The 19,140-nt window shown below is 38.9% G+C and overlaps 1 protein-coding gene across 1 annotated transcript in view; it reads right to left on the bottom strand.

Annotated features, from left to right (window-relative positions):
- LOC136886744 (fatty acid synthase) overlaps positions 1-15,636 on the bottom strand; it is a 198,915-nt gene extending 183,279 nt beyond the window's left edge. Inside the window, exons 1-2 of the mRNA XM_067159548.2 lie at positions 15,441-15,636; positions 3,869-4,021 (exon numbers count right to left, since the gene is read on the bottom strand). Of these exons, the coding sequence (XP_067015649.2) occupies positions 3,869-4,021; positions 15,441-15,636 (349 nt within the window). The remainder of the gene's footprint in view (positions 1-3,868; positions 4,022-15,440) is intronic.
- Between the last annotated feature and the right edge of the window lie 3,504 nt (positions 15,637-19,140).

Raw genomic sequence — 19,140 nt, 5'->3', positions numbered from 1 at the left:
TCTGGTTTGGAGATGGGTGTTTTTGTTCATCTTAATACATTCCTCTTTATCTACTTACAACACACCACACTACTAACCAGCACAGAGACAAGCAATAATAATCTATCCCTCCAGCTTTAGTTGAAGTCAGGAAGGGCATCCACTACACTAAGGCTGATGACACACGGAGCGGTTTTAGCCGAGTCGGCCGCCGCGTCGGCGCATGTTTCTATTGTATCAGATGGGATGAAACAGACACAGCGGTGCTCGCCGACAGATTTGCCGACTCGGCCTGTCGTGTAGCTGGTGGTGCAGCGAGCGTTTTGAAGACTTTGTGCGCGCTCTAGCGCCATAGATTTATTACATTCAGCTGAATCACGGCTGACTTGATGCTTCGCTCTAGTCGGGCGTGGCTGAATTTACGCGGCGATTGCATCATTGGTAGGTATTCTTGTATTAGATATCATGAAGTATCTTTGAAATTCAATAATATACACGTAAAAAGACATATAGATTAAGTAGTCTTTTGGAATAAGAATAAGAACAATCCTTTATTTTTCGGTAATTTTAGCTAGCTTCCTCACCTAACGTCACGCTCACTAATGTGTTTTGTCCACTGCCTGCTCGATACGCACCCGATGACTGCTTATAAGCAGTCATTTTAGATGCAGTTCGAGCAGGCAGTGGTTTCGTCACAGTCGGCAAAAACCGCTCTGCGTATCAATCACAGGCGGCGGCTGACGCAGCTGCCGACTCGGAAAAAACCGCTCCGTGCGTCATCAGCCCAAGTGGCTGAGATAGTAGAAGCCCTGGTCTTCTGAGCCCAGTTGATGGGTTTGATTCCCATTCAGTATTTCAGCCATGTGTTGATAGACTTCCCAGTGTGTAAAAAAGAAGTCCTGTGGGACAAAATTCTAGCAATTCCTCAAAAACCATGAAGTATTTAGTGGGATATAAAACAAGCCTTCTGTTTTATTTAGTTGTAAATTTGCATGAATTGCAGGACCACAGGCTGATTGCAGTTAACCTGAATATCAAGGTACACACAGAGAACCAAATATTTCTGAAGAAACCAAATAGGGTGGATCAACAAAAACTTGCCACTACAACTATTAGGGAAAATCTTGAAGAAGAGATCTCTAAGCTTGCTTTAGAAGTAGAATGGGGTTGTAAAAATGATCTTAAAAAACTGCAGAAGCCATCCATGGGAAAGACAAGCGAGTGCATCAGGACTGATTTGACAGCAACAATGATGTCCTAACTTCTGCAGTAGTGGAACATCAACAACTTCTGAAGTACTGGAAGTGAAACTGTACCTCCTAACAGTTACAGCTGAGAAGCCAGATATCATAAAGCAACACAGAGCTGCAAATGCTAACTAGGACCTGGAAAACCAATGGAGGCTAGATAAGACAAATGCGATCCAGACTCTCACAGACCAGCATCACACTGGTCCATTCTATGAAGCAATTTGAAAAATCTATGGTCCACAGAGACTCAAAATAGAATCAGTGAAGTCACAAGATGGAATGTTGCGGGTGGCTGAGAATTTAAAAAATCCTGACTAGATGGTCAGACCACTTCTCAGTCCTGCTTAACACAGACTGTAGTGCAGATAACAACATCATGACTTTGGCTAATGATGAAGATGACACCATGGTATGGATGATACGCCCCCCCTCCCCGCCTGAACAATGCAGTAAGTAAAAGCTTCAGTAGCATAAAGAGTAGTAAAAGAAGGCTCCTAGAGAAAATGGTAAACCTGGAGAAATCCTGAAGTATGGTTGCCAAGTGCTCCACATTAGCATTAGGAAAGATTTCAAGAATATGTGGAGGAAAGGGACTATACCAGATGACTTCAAATCTTTCCTTATATGCCCAGCTTACAAGAAGAAGGGCAATGCATCTGACTGCAACATCACAGAATATCTTTTGCTTAGCATATCTGGGAAAGTCTTTCTGAGAGTACTGCTCAACTGGCTGGAAGTACTTGCTGAGATGATGCTCCCTAACACTCAGTACAGCGTTTGTATTAATCATGATACTGTTGATGCAGTGTTCCCCTTGTATCAGTTATGGGAGAAAAGCCTGTGGTCCTTGAGAAAGCCTTTGATTGCATACCTCGCCATGCTCTTTGGATAGTGCTTCACAAAATCGACTATTCCCCAACATTCCTCCCATTGGTCAAGAAACTCCATGAAGAGATACAATACCAAATCAGTGTCAATAATATGCTTTCAGAAAGATTTGAAGTCAGTAATGTAGTGAAACAAGGGTGTGTTCTTACTCCAGCACTGTTTTCCATCTACTTCACAACTGTGATAAATGATGCACTGAAAAAATGCTGACAATATCCACTTCCAGTATTGTGTGATGGAAGCCACGTCAACATGCAGAAACGCCAAGCAAGTAGGAAAGTGCAGTTTGGATCTGTTGATATTTGCTGATGATATGGCCATTGTTGCAGACATGAGGGCAGGATTTTAGGATAGTATAATCAAGTTCCATTAATCATGCACCTGGTTTAGACTCAAAATCAGTGTAACAAATACTGAAGTACTACCCTTCAACAATGACCTTACAGTGCATGTGCCACTAGATATCAACACTGATGGCATTATTCTGAAGTCTGAGGATAAATTTCAAGTACCTACGTTGCTCAGTAACATCTAGAAACCACATGGACAAGGAAGTTAACTGTCATATGCACACAGCAGCTGCTTCTTTCAAAAGCTTAGCTGCTTAGCTTCTGCTACATTCGATCAATTGTAATTTTGTATTAAGAAGAACTTTCTAGGTGTCAATATTTTTAGTTTTTAAATTGAAGCTTTCAAGAAGTGACTAAAACTGTGATGAACATTTTAATAATCTGGCGTAGCACCAGAATTCAACAAGTATAGTCACATGAACTAACATTATTCATCAAGAATGTCTTCCATTCAACATACTTTTAATTATATTGTATAAAACTTCAATGACACATTCCTACATTGTGATTTTTAGCTTGTAGAACACTTATTTTAATATTGTATGTCATGGCTTGTTTTAACATTATAATTTTGGCTGAAGATGGTTTCTAGAGAGACCAAAACTAGTCCCAAATATATGTAATTATTGTTACAATAAATGAGTATTGAATAGGTGGAAACTTTTTAGCTCTTGCTTTCACATTTGTAATTGCTCTCCAATACGGATCATAAAGTTTATTGTTTATTAGCTTAAGTGTCTTGTCATCCAATGACCTGCAACAACACACAAAACTGACTGTGAACAAGGCCATTATACTCCGACTCTTCGGCTTGCTTCCGTGACTTGATGTCCCTATCAAAGGCATATCAAGACATTAGACTGCTTCCACCTGAAATGTCTCAGATCAATCCTGTGCAGTGGAATAATTACATCAGAAATACTGTTGTACTTTGAAGGGCTGACTCAAAATCAGTTACGATGGATGGGACATGTGAACCAGATGCAAGACATTCAGCTACCTAAGATGATCTTATACTGTATGGTGAGATACAGGGCAGGAGAAGAAAGGTTGGATGACACAATCTTTGGTTGAAAGATGCCCTGAAGCAGTATATGGGTCACTGCAAACAAAGAAGTGTTGACCTTGAACGTTTGGCTTGTGAGCCTCAAAATGGCATCACATGATATAAGTAAATAGAGGCTTATGAAAAGAAATTGCTGCAGATGCTGGATGACAAATGGGATGAAATCAAGAATAAGCACAAGCAGCAGATTATATACACCCACAATGCCAATTATGTTCTTCAGTGCACCACTTGTCACTGTCTCTTCAAAACGAAAATTGGATTCAGAAGTCATGAGAGAAGTATCATCACAACTTATTATCAGCTCTGTAGATTGGCATTTATTTTGAAATTACCTGCATCCATAATAGCTTCAAAGGACCTCTCCAGCAAAATTCGGCTCATAGGATCCATTGATTCTGCAGCTATTGATGGTATTCCGAAGAAAGCATTATCAAACCTGTTGAGTACTTTCACCTTTCCCGCACGCTTTGGCAGCCCAATAAATTCTGAAACAAAGAAATTAAGGCTATTTAACATTCTTTAGTGTTAACATCCATTATGCAGTGATGATGACAATGCACAGAAATTCACTGAGTCCTCTACTTTTATAATGATAAATGCTTGTTGCAACACGTTTGGCAATACAGCAATGTTTGGGTAGCTAAAACAGGAGGAGGTCTGAGAAATGAACAGTATGGCTTCAGACCAGGAAGGCCCACAGTAGATCTCATCTTTGCAGTAAAACAGCAACAAGAATGGCATTATGAATATAGAAAATGTCTACTGATAGTCTTCTTGGATAATGAAAAAGCATATGACAGTGTATGTACAAGATATGGAAGGCCCTGGTAAAGAAAGGAATTATGAAACGGGCTATACGTAGAGTAAAAAAAAATGTGTCAAGGAAGTATGAGTTGTGTAAAAGTAGGAGAGGGAACAGACTGGCTAGAAGAAAGAATGGTTTGAAACAAGGAAGTGCACTCTCATGATTACTTTTCATTATAGTAATGAATGACATAATAATGAGAGTTACAAAGGAAATTGGGGAAGAAAGGATGAAAATAGTGGTGATTACAGATGTTTTGATGGTGTGGGGGAAATAGGGAAGAGAAAATTCAGGACCAGTTGAATGCATGGGATGAAATACTGTAGTACAAGGATATGTCAAGAAATTCAGTATAAAAAACGAACAAGATTGTGCTTATAACCAGAAATAAGGATAGGCCAACAACTGGAGTAACAACTGATGGGGAACAACTGAGGAAGGTGGAGATCTTCAATTAACTAGACAGCTTAATACAGGAAAACAGAAGGAATGATAAGAATATAACTGAGCGAGAGTGACAAGCAGAAACATTCCTCAGAAATGTTAGAAGCTTAGTGTGGAGTAAATATGTCCTCCTAAACAGCAAAAGAGTGATATACCAGTTGTACTATATCCCGATACTGACACATTCTTCAGAAACTTGGGTAGTGAGGAAAAGAAGCCAATGAGATGACATTTTTCAGAAGTAGAATAGGAATTTTAAAAATGGATAAGGTAATATAAGAAAGGAGATGGTTACAGATCTCGTGCATGTGGAACCATTGCAGAATAGGACAAATGAATAAAGGGTTAGATGATATGGACACGTGAAGAGTGAATGAAGAAGAAGAGGATATCCAGGAAAATGCATGAGAATGGAGTGGAAGGCATGAGACCAAGAGGAAGCTAAGGGACAGGTGGCTAAATGGAGTGAAGGAAGGAGTGAAGAAAACAAGGGAGGACTGGATCAAAGTTATGACAGAGATGGTGGGAAGAAAGAAGACAAAAGAAAAGATGCATGTTTTAAACAACCTGGCTAGTGACAACAATGATCATGACAATGGCGATACTTAGTAGAATGTATGTTAAGTCTTCAGTCTGGAGATTGGTTGGATCATCAAAAAGCATCACCAAAGTTTATGCAATAGTATGAAAACTACAAAAACCAGTGGTGGTAATGGAAAGAACAAACTGAACAAGGCCTAAGGAAGAAAGCAGCCAACTTTCAAGACTTTTCAAGACGTCTTTGATGAAGAATGGTGGAAAGACAGGCAGAGATGGAGATCAGTGATCCATAACGCAATCCAAGATGGAACTGGACAAGGTTAAAATTCTAATATGAAATGAACAATGTGCAGTCTCATCCTAGTTTGTGAACCATGGGCAACAGCTGAGTACCCAAGTAAGTGGTCCTGAGTGTTGCTACAGAATAAGAGTAGGCATCTTGAACATTCTGAGTCATGACCCTCCTTATGCTCTCAGGCAGCTAGGACTATGAAATACACCAGGTGTCCGTAAACCAAAAAAAAGAGAGATTTGCACAGGGGCAATGTGAAAGTAGGATAGCATCCTACTTCACAGGAATTACAACTCTCAGAATATTTTAAACAAATCTCGGTCATATGAGAGCGACAGAGTCCCATTTCCATTTCATAGGCCAGGCACTCTTTGGAAACAATTTGGCAAGCAAAATGGAATTTGATGGGGGTTCTATCAATATTAATGGGCCTTATGGAAGAAAGAAAGTACCAGTCCAGTAGAAATGGGGCTGAATCAGCAAAGAGGATGCGTTTGGATATGTCAGTAGTTAATGGTGTTCAGGTAAGGAGAGAAAACGAGTAAGATATAGGAGTTTATAAGGTGTTCTTAACAGATGCTAAGAAGGGAAAGATAGAGTGTGGGGTAGGACTCTTCATCAGTAATACCACAGCGTGAAAGAGATTTTCTGTTAGGCACATAAATGAACGAATTATTTGGATAGATTGAGCAATTTATTGGAGGAAATGGGACAAAAGCTGTCTCTGTGTATTCAACATTTGAGGGAGCAGATCAGGATGAAGTAGAGAAGGTTTATGAAGCGCTGGGTGACATTGTAGTCAGTGTCAACAGTTAGGACAGGATAGTGCTAGTGGACAATTTCAAAGTGAAAACTGGAAATAAAACTGAAGGATATGAGGGGTAAAACTGGAGAAGATATGGAAATAAATAAGAATGGGAAGTGATCACTGGACATTTGGGCTAGTATGGAATGATCAGTTGCAAATTCATTCTTCAAGCATAAGGCTATTAGGAATGAACAGGTATACCAGGGATTTTTCAGTGATCTAACTGATCTGCAGTGAACTAAAATATCACTAGACCTAGGATGGAGAAATTGAAGTCTGTCTGCACATGCATATTGGTAGAAAACCTCCACACCAAGGAATTTAGACAGAAGTACAACATTAAAGGCAAGCACACCTATTGCCACTTGAAGTTGCTGGCCAAATAACAGAAATACTTAGAAGACATGCTGCATGTTAACCACCAACCTTAGGGTCGGGGAAAATAAGAAGAAGCCATGTATATGATTAGCAAAAAGTTCCAAAGAATAGACAGTTAGCAAGTTCAAGTTATAAAAAGAGAACAGGTGGCATACAGGGATGCAGTAGTAGGAACAGCAAGGGAATCCTTAAGAACAACTCTATTTAAAGAGGGGGGAAAAGGCAAACATCTTGGTGGAATGATGAAATTTTAGCAGTGTGTGCATGTAAAAAGAAGGCACATAAAAAATGGCTCCAAACAAATTCTGATGCAAATATAGAACTGTACATGGATTAGAGAAACAGAGAGAAATAAATCATGGTAGAGTCCAAGAAGAAATCATGGGAAGATTTCAGTAATAACCCATAAAGGCTTAGTCAATACAATACATACAATTTAACATACTGTATGTATGTATGTATGTATGTATGTATGTATGTATGTATGTATGTATGTATGTATGTATGTATGCATGCATACATGCATGCATGTAGCTGGGCTGAGTGGCTCAGAGGATATTGAGTCGCTGGCCTTCTGATCCCAACTTGGCAGGTTCGATCCTGGCTCAGTCCATGGTACTTGAAGGTGCTCAAATATGTCAGCCTTGTGTCAGTAGAGTTACTGGTACATAAAAGAACTCCTGCGGGACAAACTTCCAGTACCTTGGCATTCCCAAAAACCATAAAAGTGGTACGTAAAGCCAATAACTTTATTATTGTATGTATGTATGTATGTATGTATGTATGTATGTATGTATGTATGTATGTATGTATGTATGTATGTGTATGCCTATGTAATAAGATTCCTATTAAACATTGATCAGACAACACTATAAAATGTATGTATGGGGAAAAATAAATCATTTGTCACGTTGATGACTTTGTTAGAAAGTTTCAGGCCATTTCATTAACAGAAAACAAATACATTTAAGAAAATTCACTGTATATAGTGACAGTATGCCATTTTATTTGCTAGACCTTGCTCTGTCTAGGGAGGGGCAAGCTACCTTGACCCCGCCTGAGCAGTTAACATTACTACATAGATATTGGCCCCGCTCTGCCTGCTCACATGGCCAAACAGTCAGGACAAAGCAAGGAGTGGAAGGCCAGTCCCTCTCTGAGTTCTCTCTGTCATCTCCCTGGAAGCCTTTAGCCACTACTAGAAACCTCTAGAGGATTGGGAGCCGAGTGTGGTCTGGGTATATCCAGCTTCTGGACTGTTTGTGAGCTTCTTAGGTGCCTACATAAGCCAGACAGGCAGCCAGTGAGTGGCTCGGTTTGAAATTCTATTCAGTGTGTTCGGGGTTCACTATCCGGGTACTGTGTATGTACTGTCGTGAGTACTGAGTATTGCGTGTGTACTGCTGTGAAGTACTGCGGTGAGCACTGTACTTTTCAGTTGAGTGAATACAGTACAGAGTCAAATTGAGTTATTATTTTAAATATTTTATGTAGATGATATTTCTTATATTTCAATCACAACTCAAAAGGAGGTTAGATATCAAATCTGAAAATTACTTGGTGGAATGTTTGGCCGTTGATGAAGAGAACAAGTGAGTTTCTTGAAAAATGTACAGCATTTTACTGATAATCATCATCATCATCAGTTTTCCACTCCAGTTGCCCGGGTGTGGTTTACGAGCACTCTCCACTTCTGTCTGTCCATGTACCACTCTTCTCTCAAGACGACATCCCAGCTGATTCCTCTTGTTCCTATGTCCTCTTTCACTTGGTCCAGCCACCTCTTCCTAGGTCTTCCTACCGGTCGTTTTCCGGCCACGACTGTGTGTAGCCATTGTTTTGCTGTCCTTCCATCATCCATTCGTTTGACATGGCCAAACCATTTCAAACGGGCCCTTGTCACTTTTTCATTCAGGGATGCATACACACCAGCTTGCTCCCTTATTCTTTCATTCCTTACCCTGTCCCTTTTTGTCTTCTGTACCATAGTTCGTAGGAACTTCATTTCTGCGGCTTGTAGTTTGCTGTCCACTTGTTGGGTTGTTGTGCAGGTTTCTAGGCCATATGTTATTATGGGGGTGAAGTATGATTGGAATAGAATCTGCTTTGATCTTAAGGGAACTTGTTCGTTCCAGAGGAGGTTCCGAACTTGATGGTAAAACTGAGCTGATTTTTGAATGCGGTTGTTAATCTCATGCTGTATTCTGTTATCACTTGAAATGATGCACCCAAGATATTTATATTGGTCTACTGTTTCCAGTTGTGTACCTTCCAGCATTATTTTTCCTTTCTTCTTCTGTCTGTTGACAGACATAGTAACAGTTTTCGATTTATTTATTGTTAATCCGTGTGCTTTCAAATGTTCATTCCAGGTGTTCAGCCTCTCTTGGACTTCCTTCTCTGTATTTCCCCAAATTACTACATCATCTGCAAATGCAAATGCATTGATGTCCATATTGTTCTTCTGCTTAATTTCTTTCATGACTTCATCCACGACAGTGATAAAAAGTAATGGTGAAAGGGTACTGCCTTGTTGCACTCCTTTAGTGGTTTGGAACCAATCAGAATTACCGTTTCCTATCTGTACACAACTGCAGCAGTCTTCGTAAAGCATTTTATTGATAATTAATTAATTAACTTTTTATAGTACTGACAAGATGGACTTAGTTTTTTAACAGTGACTTTTAGTGTTGTGTTAGATAATGGTTAAAATAATAAAGTCAGAAGTGCCTTGAGTCACTGAGTCATCATAGTTCATAATTTTCATAATCCGTGTTGATTTCCCAATTTCGGTAGAAAAATAATTTTTATTAGGAATCCACCTAATCAACACTATATAACACTGTAAACAATATCTTATCCTATTTCATAAGAACTAGTACATGTTCCGGTCACTTTGTAACTATCTCCAGCTACATATATATAGAGTGACTTAAAACTAAATAAGTAATACACATAAACAATAATAAGACATATAAAAACTAAAATTATTTTGTGAACATTCTTTACAATGTCATCTTTGGTATAGTCTCTGTTGATTTAGATTAGGAAAAGCATCCACATGTGCTATCGTTGAAGCTTCTTGGAAATTGCCCTATAAATTATTAACACACTTTTAAAAACTACAATGTTCTGATTGTATTAGCAAGTAATCTGAGAGTTTTTCAAAATTTTCAGTCAACAAAAATGGGGCACATTCATGACTTAAAATCAAACAAACTTTCTTTACAATTACATCGTTGGTGAATTACTAAATGATGTATGAAAAAGTCCTTTTCTACCGAGATCACTGAGTCATGTCAGCATGAAGTCTATGAAGACTGTTGGAGTGTTCAGCTGATAAATGTGTGCCAATGACTTGTGTGACAGATGGTGCAAGACATGCATAATTGGAAACTGTGTAGTGTGTTAATTTGTAGGTGAAAGAATGAACAAGTGGTGTGATTGAGTCAGTCTGAGTAGAGAGAGCGCAATCAATGGAGGCTGTGTATAAGTTAGTGTGTAAGTACTAGAAGCTAAAAAATCTTAGTCATAGAATTTAACGCTACCAGTTGTGTCTTTATTCTTCTTCTTGTGTTCCGGCCTTCTAAGGACCACGTGACAATTTAAATTGTTCCTCCTTAGTTGTTCTTTCCTTTTCTTCCAGTATTCTTTCATTGTTTCACTGTGTTTCTTTTTCCTGTCTTCAGTCCACTTTGTGCCTGTTTTCTTTTCCTTCCTCCCTTGGAATCCTTCCATTTGTAAGACTTTCTTCCTAAAAATCTTTCTTTCCAATAAAGTGTCTTTATTATTATATATATCATGACCAGTGCAGAATATTCTAGCAATGAGTAGATTGTTCAACATTCTGGATCTTCTACAGCACCACATTGACACTCAACGTCCACATCAGCTGTTAGGAGACTCCATCTCTCATGTTAGTCTTGCATCATTGTACATCCACTCTTGTGCGGTTCTAAGTCCTCCACATCATGAAAGGTTGATCACAGCTGGGATATAGTTCTTCTTTGATCTGGATATTCTGGTAGCCCAGTTTGTTCCTCCACCAGGTAATGCATTCCTTTCTGGCATTCTCTCCAAATCCTGCATTCTAAATAGGACACACTTCCTAGATCTGAGTCATCAAGTTGCAGGTTGCAAATATAGAACTGTACATGGATTAGAGAAACAGAGAGAAATAAATCATGGTAGAGTCCAAGAAGAAATCATGGGAAGATTTCAGTAATAACCCATAAAGGCTTAGTCAATACAATACATACAATTTAACATACTGTATGTATGTATGTATGTATGTATGTATGTATGTATGTATGTATGTATGTATGTATGTATGTATGCATGCATACATGCATGCATGTAGCTGGGCTGAGTGGCTCAGAGGATATTGAGTCGCTGGCCTTCTGATCCCAACTTGGCAGGTTCGATCCTGGCTCAGTCCATGGTACTTGAAGGTGCTCAAATATGTCAGCCTTGTGTCAGTAGAGTTACTGGTACATAAAAGAACTCCTGCGGGACAAACTTCCAGTACCTTGGCATTCCCAAAAACCATAAAAGTGGTACGTAAAGCCAATAACTTTATTATTGTATGTATGTATGTATGTATGTATGTATGTATGTATGTATGTATGTATGTATGTATGTATGTATGTGTATGCCTATGTAATAAGATTCCTATTAAACATTGATCAGACAACACTATAAAATGTATGTATGGGGAAAAATAAATCATTTGTCACGTTGATGACTTTGTTAGAAAGTTTCAGGCCATTTCATTAACAGAAAACAAATACATTTAAGAAAATTCACTGTATATAGTGACAGTATGCCATTTTATTTGCTAGACCTTGCTCTGTCTAGGGAGGGGCAAGCTACCTTGACCCCGCCTGAGCAGTTAACATTACTACATAGATATTGGCCCCGCTCTGCCTGCTCACATGGCCAAACAGTCAGGACAAAGCAAGGAGTGGAAGGCCAGTCCCTCTCTGAGTTCTCTCTGTCATCTCCCTGGAAGCCTTTAGCCACTACTAGAAACCTCTAGAGGATTGGGAGCCGAGTGTGGTCTGGGTATATCCAGCTTCTGGACTGTTTGTGAGCTTCTTAGGTGCCTACATAAGCCAGACAGGCAGCCAGTGAGTGGCTCGGTTTGAAATTCTATTCAGTGTGTTCGGGGTTCACTATCCGGGTACTGTGTATGTACTGTCGTGAGTACTGAGTATTGCGTGTGTACTGCTGTGAAGTACTGCGGTGAGCACTGTACTTTTCAGTTGAGTGAATACAGTACAGAGTCAAATTGAGTTATTATTTTAAATATTTTATGTAGATGATATTTCTTATATTTCAATCACAACTCAAAAGGAGGTTAGATATCAAATCTGAAAATTACTTGGTGGAATGTTTGGCCGTTGATGAAGAGAACAAGTGAGTTTCTTGAAAAATGTACAGCATTTTACTGATAATCATCATCATCATCAGTTTTCCACTCCAGTTGCCCGGGTGTGGTTTACGAGCACTCTCCACTTCTGTCTGTCCATGTACCACTCTTCTCTCAAGACGACATCCCAGCTGATTCCTCTTGTTCCTATGTCCTCTTTCACTTGGTCCAGCCACCTCTTCCTAGGTCTTCCTACCGGTCGTTTTCCGGCCACGACTGTGTGTAGCCATTGTTTTGCTGTCCTTCCATCATCCATTCGTTTGACATGGCCAAACCATTTCAAACGGGCCCTTGTCACTTTTTCATTCAGGGATGCATACACACCAGCTTGCTCCCTTATTCTTTCATTCCTTACCCTGTCCCTTTTTGTCTTCTGTACCATAGTTCGTAGGAACTTCATTTCTGCGGCTTGTAGTTTGCTGTCCACTTGTTGGGTTGTTGTGCAGGTTTCTAGGCCATATGTTATTATGGGGGTGAAGTATGATTGGAATAGAATCTGCTTTGATCTTAAGGGAACTTGTTCGTTCCAGAGGAGGTTCCGAACTTGATGGTAAAACTGAGCTGATTTTTGAATGCGGTTGTTAATCTCATGCTGTATTCTGTTATCACTTGAAATGATGCACCCAAGATATTTATATTGGTCTACTGTTTCCAGTTGTGTACCTTCCAGCATTATTTTTCCTTTCTTCTTCTGTCTGTTGACAGACATAGTAACAGTTTTCGATTTATTTATTGTTAATCCGTGTGCTTTCAAATGTTCATTCCAGGTGTTCAGCCTCTCTTGGACTTCCTTCTCTGTATTTCCCCAAATTACTACATCATCTGCAAATGCAAATGCATTGATGTCCATATTGTTCTTCTGCTTAATTTCTTTCATGACTTCATCCACGACAGTGATAAAAAGTAATGGTGAAAGGGTACTGCCTTGTTGCACTCCTTTAGTGGTTTGGAACCAATCAGAATTACCGTTTCCTATCTGTACACAACTGCAGCAGTCTTCGTAAAGCATTTTATTGATAATTAATTAATTAACTTTTTATAGTACTGACAAGATGGACTTAGTTTTTTAACAGTGACTTTTAGTGTTGTGTTAGATAATGGTTAAAATAATAAAGTCAGAAGTGCCTTGAGTCACTGAGTCATCATAGTTCATAATTTTCATAATCCGTGTTGATTTCCCAATTTCGGTAGAAAAATAATTTTTATTAGGAATCCACCTAATCAACACTATATAACACTGTAAACAATATCTTATCCTATTTCATAAGAACTAGTACATGTTCCGGTCACTTTGTAACTATCTCCAGCTACATATATATAGAGTGACTTAAAACTAAATAAGTAATACACATAAACAATAATAAGACATATAAAAACTAAAATTATTTTGTGAACATTCTTTACAATGTCATCTTTGGTATAGTCTCTGTTGATTTAGATTAGGAAAAGCATCCACATGTGCTATCGTTGAAGCTTCTTGGAAATTGCCCTATAAATTATTAACACACTTTTAAAAACTACAATGTTCTGATTGTATTAGCAAGTAATCTGAGAGTTTTTCAAAATTTTCAGTCAACAAAAATGGGGCACATTCATGACTTAAAATCAAACAAACTTTCTTTACAATTACATCGTTGGTGAATTACTAAATGATGTATGAAAAAGTCCTTTTCTACCGAGATCACTGAGTCATGTCAGCATGAAGTCTATGAAGACTGTTGGAGTGTTCAGCTGATAAATGTGTGCCAATGACTTGTGTGACAGATGGTGCAAGACATGCATAATTGGAAACTGTGTAGTGTGTTAATTTGTAGGTGAAAGAATGAACAAGTGGTGTGATTGAGTCAGTCTGAGTAGAGAGAGCGCAATCAATGGAGGCTGTGTATAAGTTAGTGTGTAAGTACTAGAAGCTAAAAAATCTTAGTCATAGAATTTAACGCTACCAGTTGTGTCTTTATTCTTCTTCTTGTGTTCCGGCCTTCTAAGGACCACGTGACAATTTAAATTGTTCCTCCTTAGTTGTTCTTTCCTTTTCTTCCAGTATTCTTTCATTGTTTCACTGTGTTTCTTTTTCCTGTCTTCAGTCCACTTTGTGCCTGTTTTCTTTTCCTTCCTCCCTTGGAATCCTTCCATTTGTAAGACTTTCTTCCTAAAAATCTTTCTTTCCAATAAAGTGTCTTTATTATTATATATATCATGACCAGTGCAGAATATTCTAGCAATGAGTAGATTGTTCAACATTCTGGATCTTCTACAGCACCACATTGACACTCAACGTCCACATCAGCTGTTAGGAGACTCCATCTCTCATGTTAGTCTTGCATCATTGTACATCCACTCTTGTGCGGTTCTAAGTCCTCCACATCATGAAAGGTTGATCACAGCTGGGATATAGTTCTTCTTTGATCTGGATATTCTGGTAGCCCAGTTTGTTCCTCCACCAGGTAATGCATTCCTTTCTGGCATTCTCTCCAAATCCTGCATTCTAAATAGGACACACTTCCTAGATCTGAGTCATCAAGTTGCAGGTTGGTGTCAATAAGATAGGTATCTGTCAGCTGCATCCTTCTCCCCATATCAGTACAAAATTATCTCCGGATGTGATGTGGTGCTACTCCAATCAGTGGATACAGTTTCGCCTCATGATTTTCCACTCAAGGAATTCTGCAGATGCATGATTTTTAAAGGATCACAGTTTTAATCATAATTTAAAATTAAATATGAAATGTGTAGATCTAGGTATTTAGAAATATTTCTATTGCAGTGGCACATTTATCAGACAACACTCCTTTGATTAATATTGTCATGGTAGTGGATATTGTTGTTTTAAGAGGAAGTACAGCTGGGCAACAATTCTCTCCTAACACTAATCAGGGGGGGGGGGGGTAAAGGAAGAGATTCAACACTTCAAAGAATGCAAGTATGGGTAAAAGAAAAAGAAGAGTTAAGAAAGGCGTGGATAGTGAGATGCCTGAAACAAGTAAGTGGAAGTAATGCCAGACTCAGAAAATTCCAAATCAAATAAATGGTCACCAACTCATACTCGCAAATTGAGAGCCTGTAGGATCACTTTTTATGACAGGCAGGAACTACCATGGCTGCCTGGAGGGGTCGAAAATTCCCTTGCTTTGACCCTTAGAACAGCAATCACCAACCTTACCACTCAGTGGTTCTGCTGATGTTAAAAAAAAAAAAACTTGACTTACCATCCTTCCAGCCTGTCTTCCCTTCAGTAACCATATCAGTCTTGTTGAGTAGGTTGTCTCTCAATTCATACATGTTGTTGCTCTCTGGAAAACAGCCTGAAATTCCTGATATGACCACCTCATCCCCTGGAGGTGGATGCGATAACCGTTCTCCATTCTTCTGGGAGAGCTCTTTGAATGTTGTTTGGGGAGCCATTTGGACTTCACAAACTTAATCTGTAAGCAAAAGAAAAATGTTAAGTACACTTGAAGATTTAAAACATACTTGGAAACCAAAGAAATTAGGAGGTGCTAACAGAGACAAGAAAATGGAAGGGATCCGACACTTCGAAAAATGAAGGTACTAGCCAAAGGAAGACAAGGGTAACGAAGGGTGCGAAAATGTAAGACTCCCTAGGCCTCCATACGTAACACCGCCGGGGTGTCGTACAACATAGAAGTGACAAGCCTGACACAAGTAAGTGGAAGCAATCCTAGGACTCAGCTAAGGGCAGCGTGGTCGCCAACCCACGCTGCAAAGTTCAGAGCCCATCGGGCCCCTTTTAGTTGCCTCTTCCAACAAGCAGGGGATACCCACCTACAGGGGGGATATCTTTCTCTCAGAAGATGTGTCCTTGCTCAAGAGACAGTAAATTACATCTTGCAAAACTACCCAGTATTGCTGTACACATTGTGTTAGGATAGGAATACTAGACGTTCAGAAAATCCTAGACCTGTCCTACAAGTTAACCTTCTGTCAAGTATCCACAAGAAATTTTTGAATTCTGAACATTCTTTGCCTTTAAAAAATGTATTTTTCAGTTGCGAAAGAATGAATAAGTTTGTAAGTAGCTTGACCGCATAGACAAATGTTTTTTGAGGCAAAATAATGTTTGCTAGCTCATTATTGCGGTTGCAGGAAGTAAAATTTTGCTATTTTTGTGCTAGCAAGTACGAAGCTAACTAATCTGAGTTATTGAAAATTGCAGAATATTTTGTCATTATTCCTGTACATAATGCAAATGTAGAGTGGGTTTTTAATTGATTTCCCCTCAACTGACATATTAATCAATCAATCAATCAATCAATCAATCAATCAATCAATCAATCAATCAATCAATCAATCAATCAATCACCACTGATCTGCATTTAGGGCTTTTGCCCAGGTGGCAGATTCTTTATTACTTGTTTACATAGTTTTTTTTTAATGATTTCGAAGAAAATGTATCTTCATGGGAGGTGAAATTTATTTTGATAATAATTAAAACTGTCTGATTAAATATTAAATGCGAGGAACATACAATATCACACACTTGTTCTTTTTTCTTAATGACTATACATGTTTTACAAGTTAAACTTGTGATTTTTCTTATAGCATGTATAATTCTAACATGCGTTTAATTCTGAAGTTTTGTTGAAAATATCCAAAATAGGCTATCAATTAATGTTGTAAATGTTTGAAACTTTGGGCTGGGAGTAAGGAGAGAATCTGCTCAACTAAACGGTATGTTCCGAGCTGTCAGTAGAAAGATGGTGTGGAATGACATTAGTAGATGAGTAAGCCTGAGCGGAGCTGGGAAACAGCCCCAAATGTCAGAATTAAAATGAGTATGCTGTACATAATAATTTACTATGTTCGTATGTTTTATTTTGCTGCATAAAGTAGCTACATTTGCACTGAATTTCAATTTCCTATTTGATTCCCAAATAAGCCGTGACCAAGAAAGTTGAACAAGTCATACGGTATCTTGAAATGTTAGAAACAAACTAGCCCTTCAATCCAGGTCAATCACTAATTTTCATTAATTTTCATTAATCAATTAGTCTGAATCATTGGTTGAATGGTCAGCATACTGGCCTTCGGTTCAGAGGGTCCCGGGTTCGATTCCTGGCCGGGTCGGGGATTTTAACCTTCATTGGTTAATTAATGGCCTAGGGCTGGGTGTTTGTGCTGTCCCCGACATCCCTGCAACTCACACACTGCACATAATACTATCCTCCACCACAATAACATGCAGTACCTACACATGGCAGATGCTGCCCACCCTCATTGGAGGGTCTGCCTTACAAGAGCTGCGTTCAGCTAGAAATAGCCACACGTTATTATTATTATTATTATTATTATTATTATTATTATTATTATTATTATTATTATTATTATTATTATTATTATTATTATTACTATTAAACGAATTAACTATGAGGAGTTAAACAGTTTCAACTATTGAGGTAGAGTAATTTCCGTCTTAAATGATTCTAAAATCAAATTGGTGGCTAATAACAAATACAGTAGAGACAATACGTGACACTTCCGGATTTAGCCTTGTTTTCTTTTTTTTGCTATTTGTTTTACGTCGCACCGACACAGATAGGTCTTTGGCGGCAATGGGATAGGAAAGGCCTAGGAAGAATAAGGAAATGGCCGTGGCCTTAATTAAGGTACAGCCCCGGCATTTGCCTGGTGTGAAAATGGGAAACCATGGAAAACCATCTTCAGGGCTGCCGACAGTGGGGCTCGAACCCACTATCTCCCGATTACTGGATGTTGTCTCCATATTTTTGCCCCCACCCCCCTCCCCACTTCTAACCTCCAATCGCCGCTACTGACACCACAGAGGCGGAGGTCAAGGCATTTTCGCTCTTCATGATGTATATGCTGCGGGTCAGTATATCTCCAAAAATATTATCACATAGGAGGTTTTGTCCCGGCAACGACGATATACAAAGGACTTTCTGTTACAAAATTTAAATAATATATTAATAAAATTTGCAATCGATGAAATTAAATTATGGTCTCCTTCTAGTAATCTTATTTTTGATAATTTATTAATAGATAGTATTTTAAAAATTAAATATTTTGTAGGGATTGAAATATAGCATAAATACTAGTATATGTTTTTGTTGTTAATTTTTTTTTTTTTTTTTTTTTGCTAGTTGCTTTACGTCGCACCGACACAGATAGGTCTTATGGCGACGATGGGACAAGAAAGGGCTAGGAGAGGGAAGGAAGCGGCCGTGGCCTTAATTAAGGTACAGCCCCATGATGTGAAAATGGGAAACCACGGAAAACCATTTTCAGGGCTGCCGACAGTGGGGTTCGAACCTACTATACTGGATACTGGCCACACTTTAGCGACTGCAGCTATCGAGCTCGGTTGTAATTATTTAAAACTTAACTGCACTCACATTAGGGTCTAAAGAAACCGGACCACGTGGCATACTTTCTGGGAAGCAAAGGCATTGACGATTTCAATTACCGGTGCATTAGTGAATGCCTACATTTGATGCTGACGAGACTGAGTTTGCCGAGTCTGTGTTGGATCATACCATTTCCCTGTTAGTTCTTTGTAAGTCTGAGTTTCAAAAATGTTTGTTTTGCGGAAAAAGCAGTAACAGGTGGCGCAGGTCTTTTTGAGAGAGCGAGGCGCTCGTGTTACGAGAAGCGGCTGTGCTAGGTTCAACGCGATAAGAATAACTGCAACCAAATGTAAACCCCTGATAGCCTAATTACTCTACTTATGAACTGTAAAAGCAATTTTCTTCAGCTCTGTCTACAGCATTAGGACATCATCTTTCCCGTGCAGAGTGGCATTCGGATAAAAGTATGTAGGCTATTCTTTTTTTTTTTTTTCTCGGGAGGTCTGCATTGCAGACCTTACAGGCCCTAACATTACGCCACTGAAATTGATCAACCGAGTCAGAAGACATTGTTGGTACGGGA

Source organism: Anabrus simplex, chromosome X (assembly GCF_040414725.1).
Source record: "Anabrus simplex isolate iqAnaSimp1 chromosome X, ASM4041472v1, whole genome shotgun sequence".
Classification (NCBI taxonomy): domain Eukaryota; kingdom Metazoa; phylum Arthropoda; class Insecta; order Orthoptera; family Tettigoniidae; genus Anabrus; species Anabrus simplex.
Note: the sequence above shows the minus strand (reverse complement) of the source record. Positions and strands in the feature narration are given on the sequence as shown.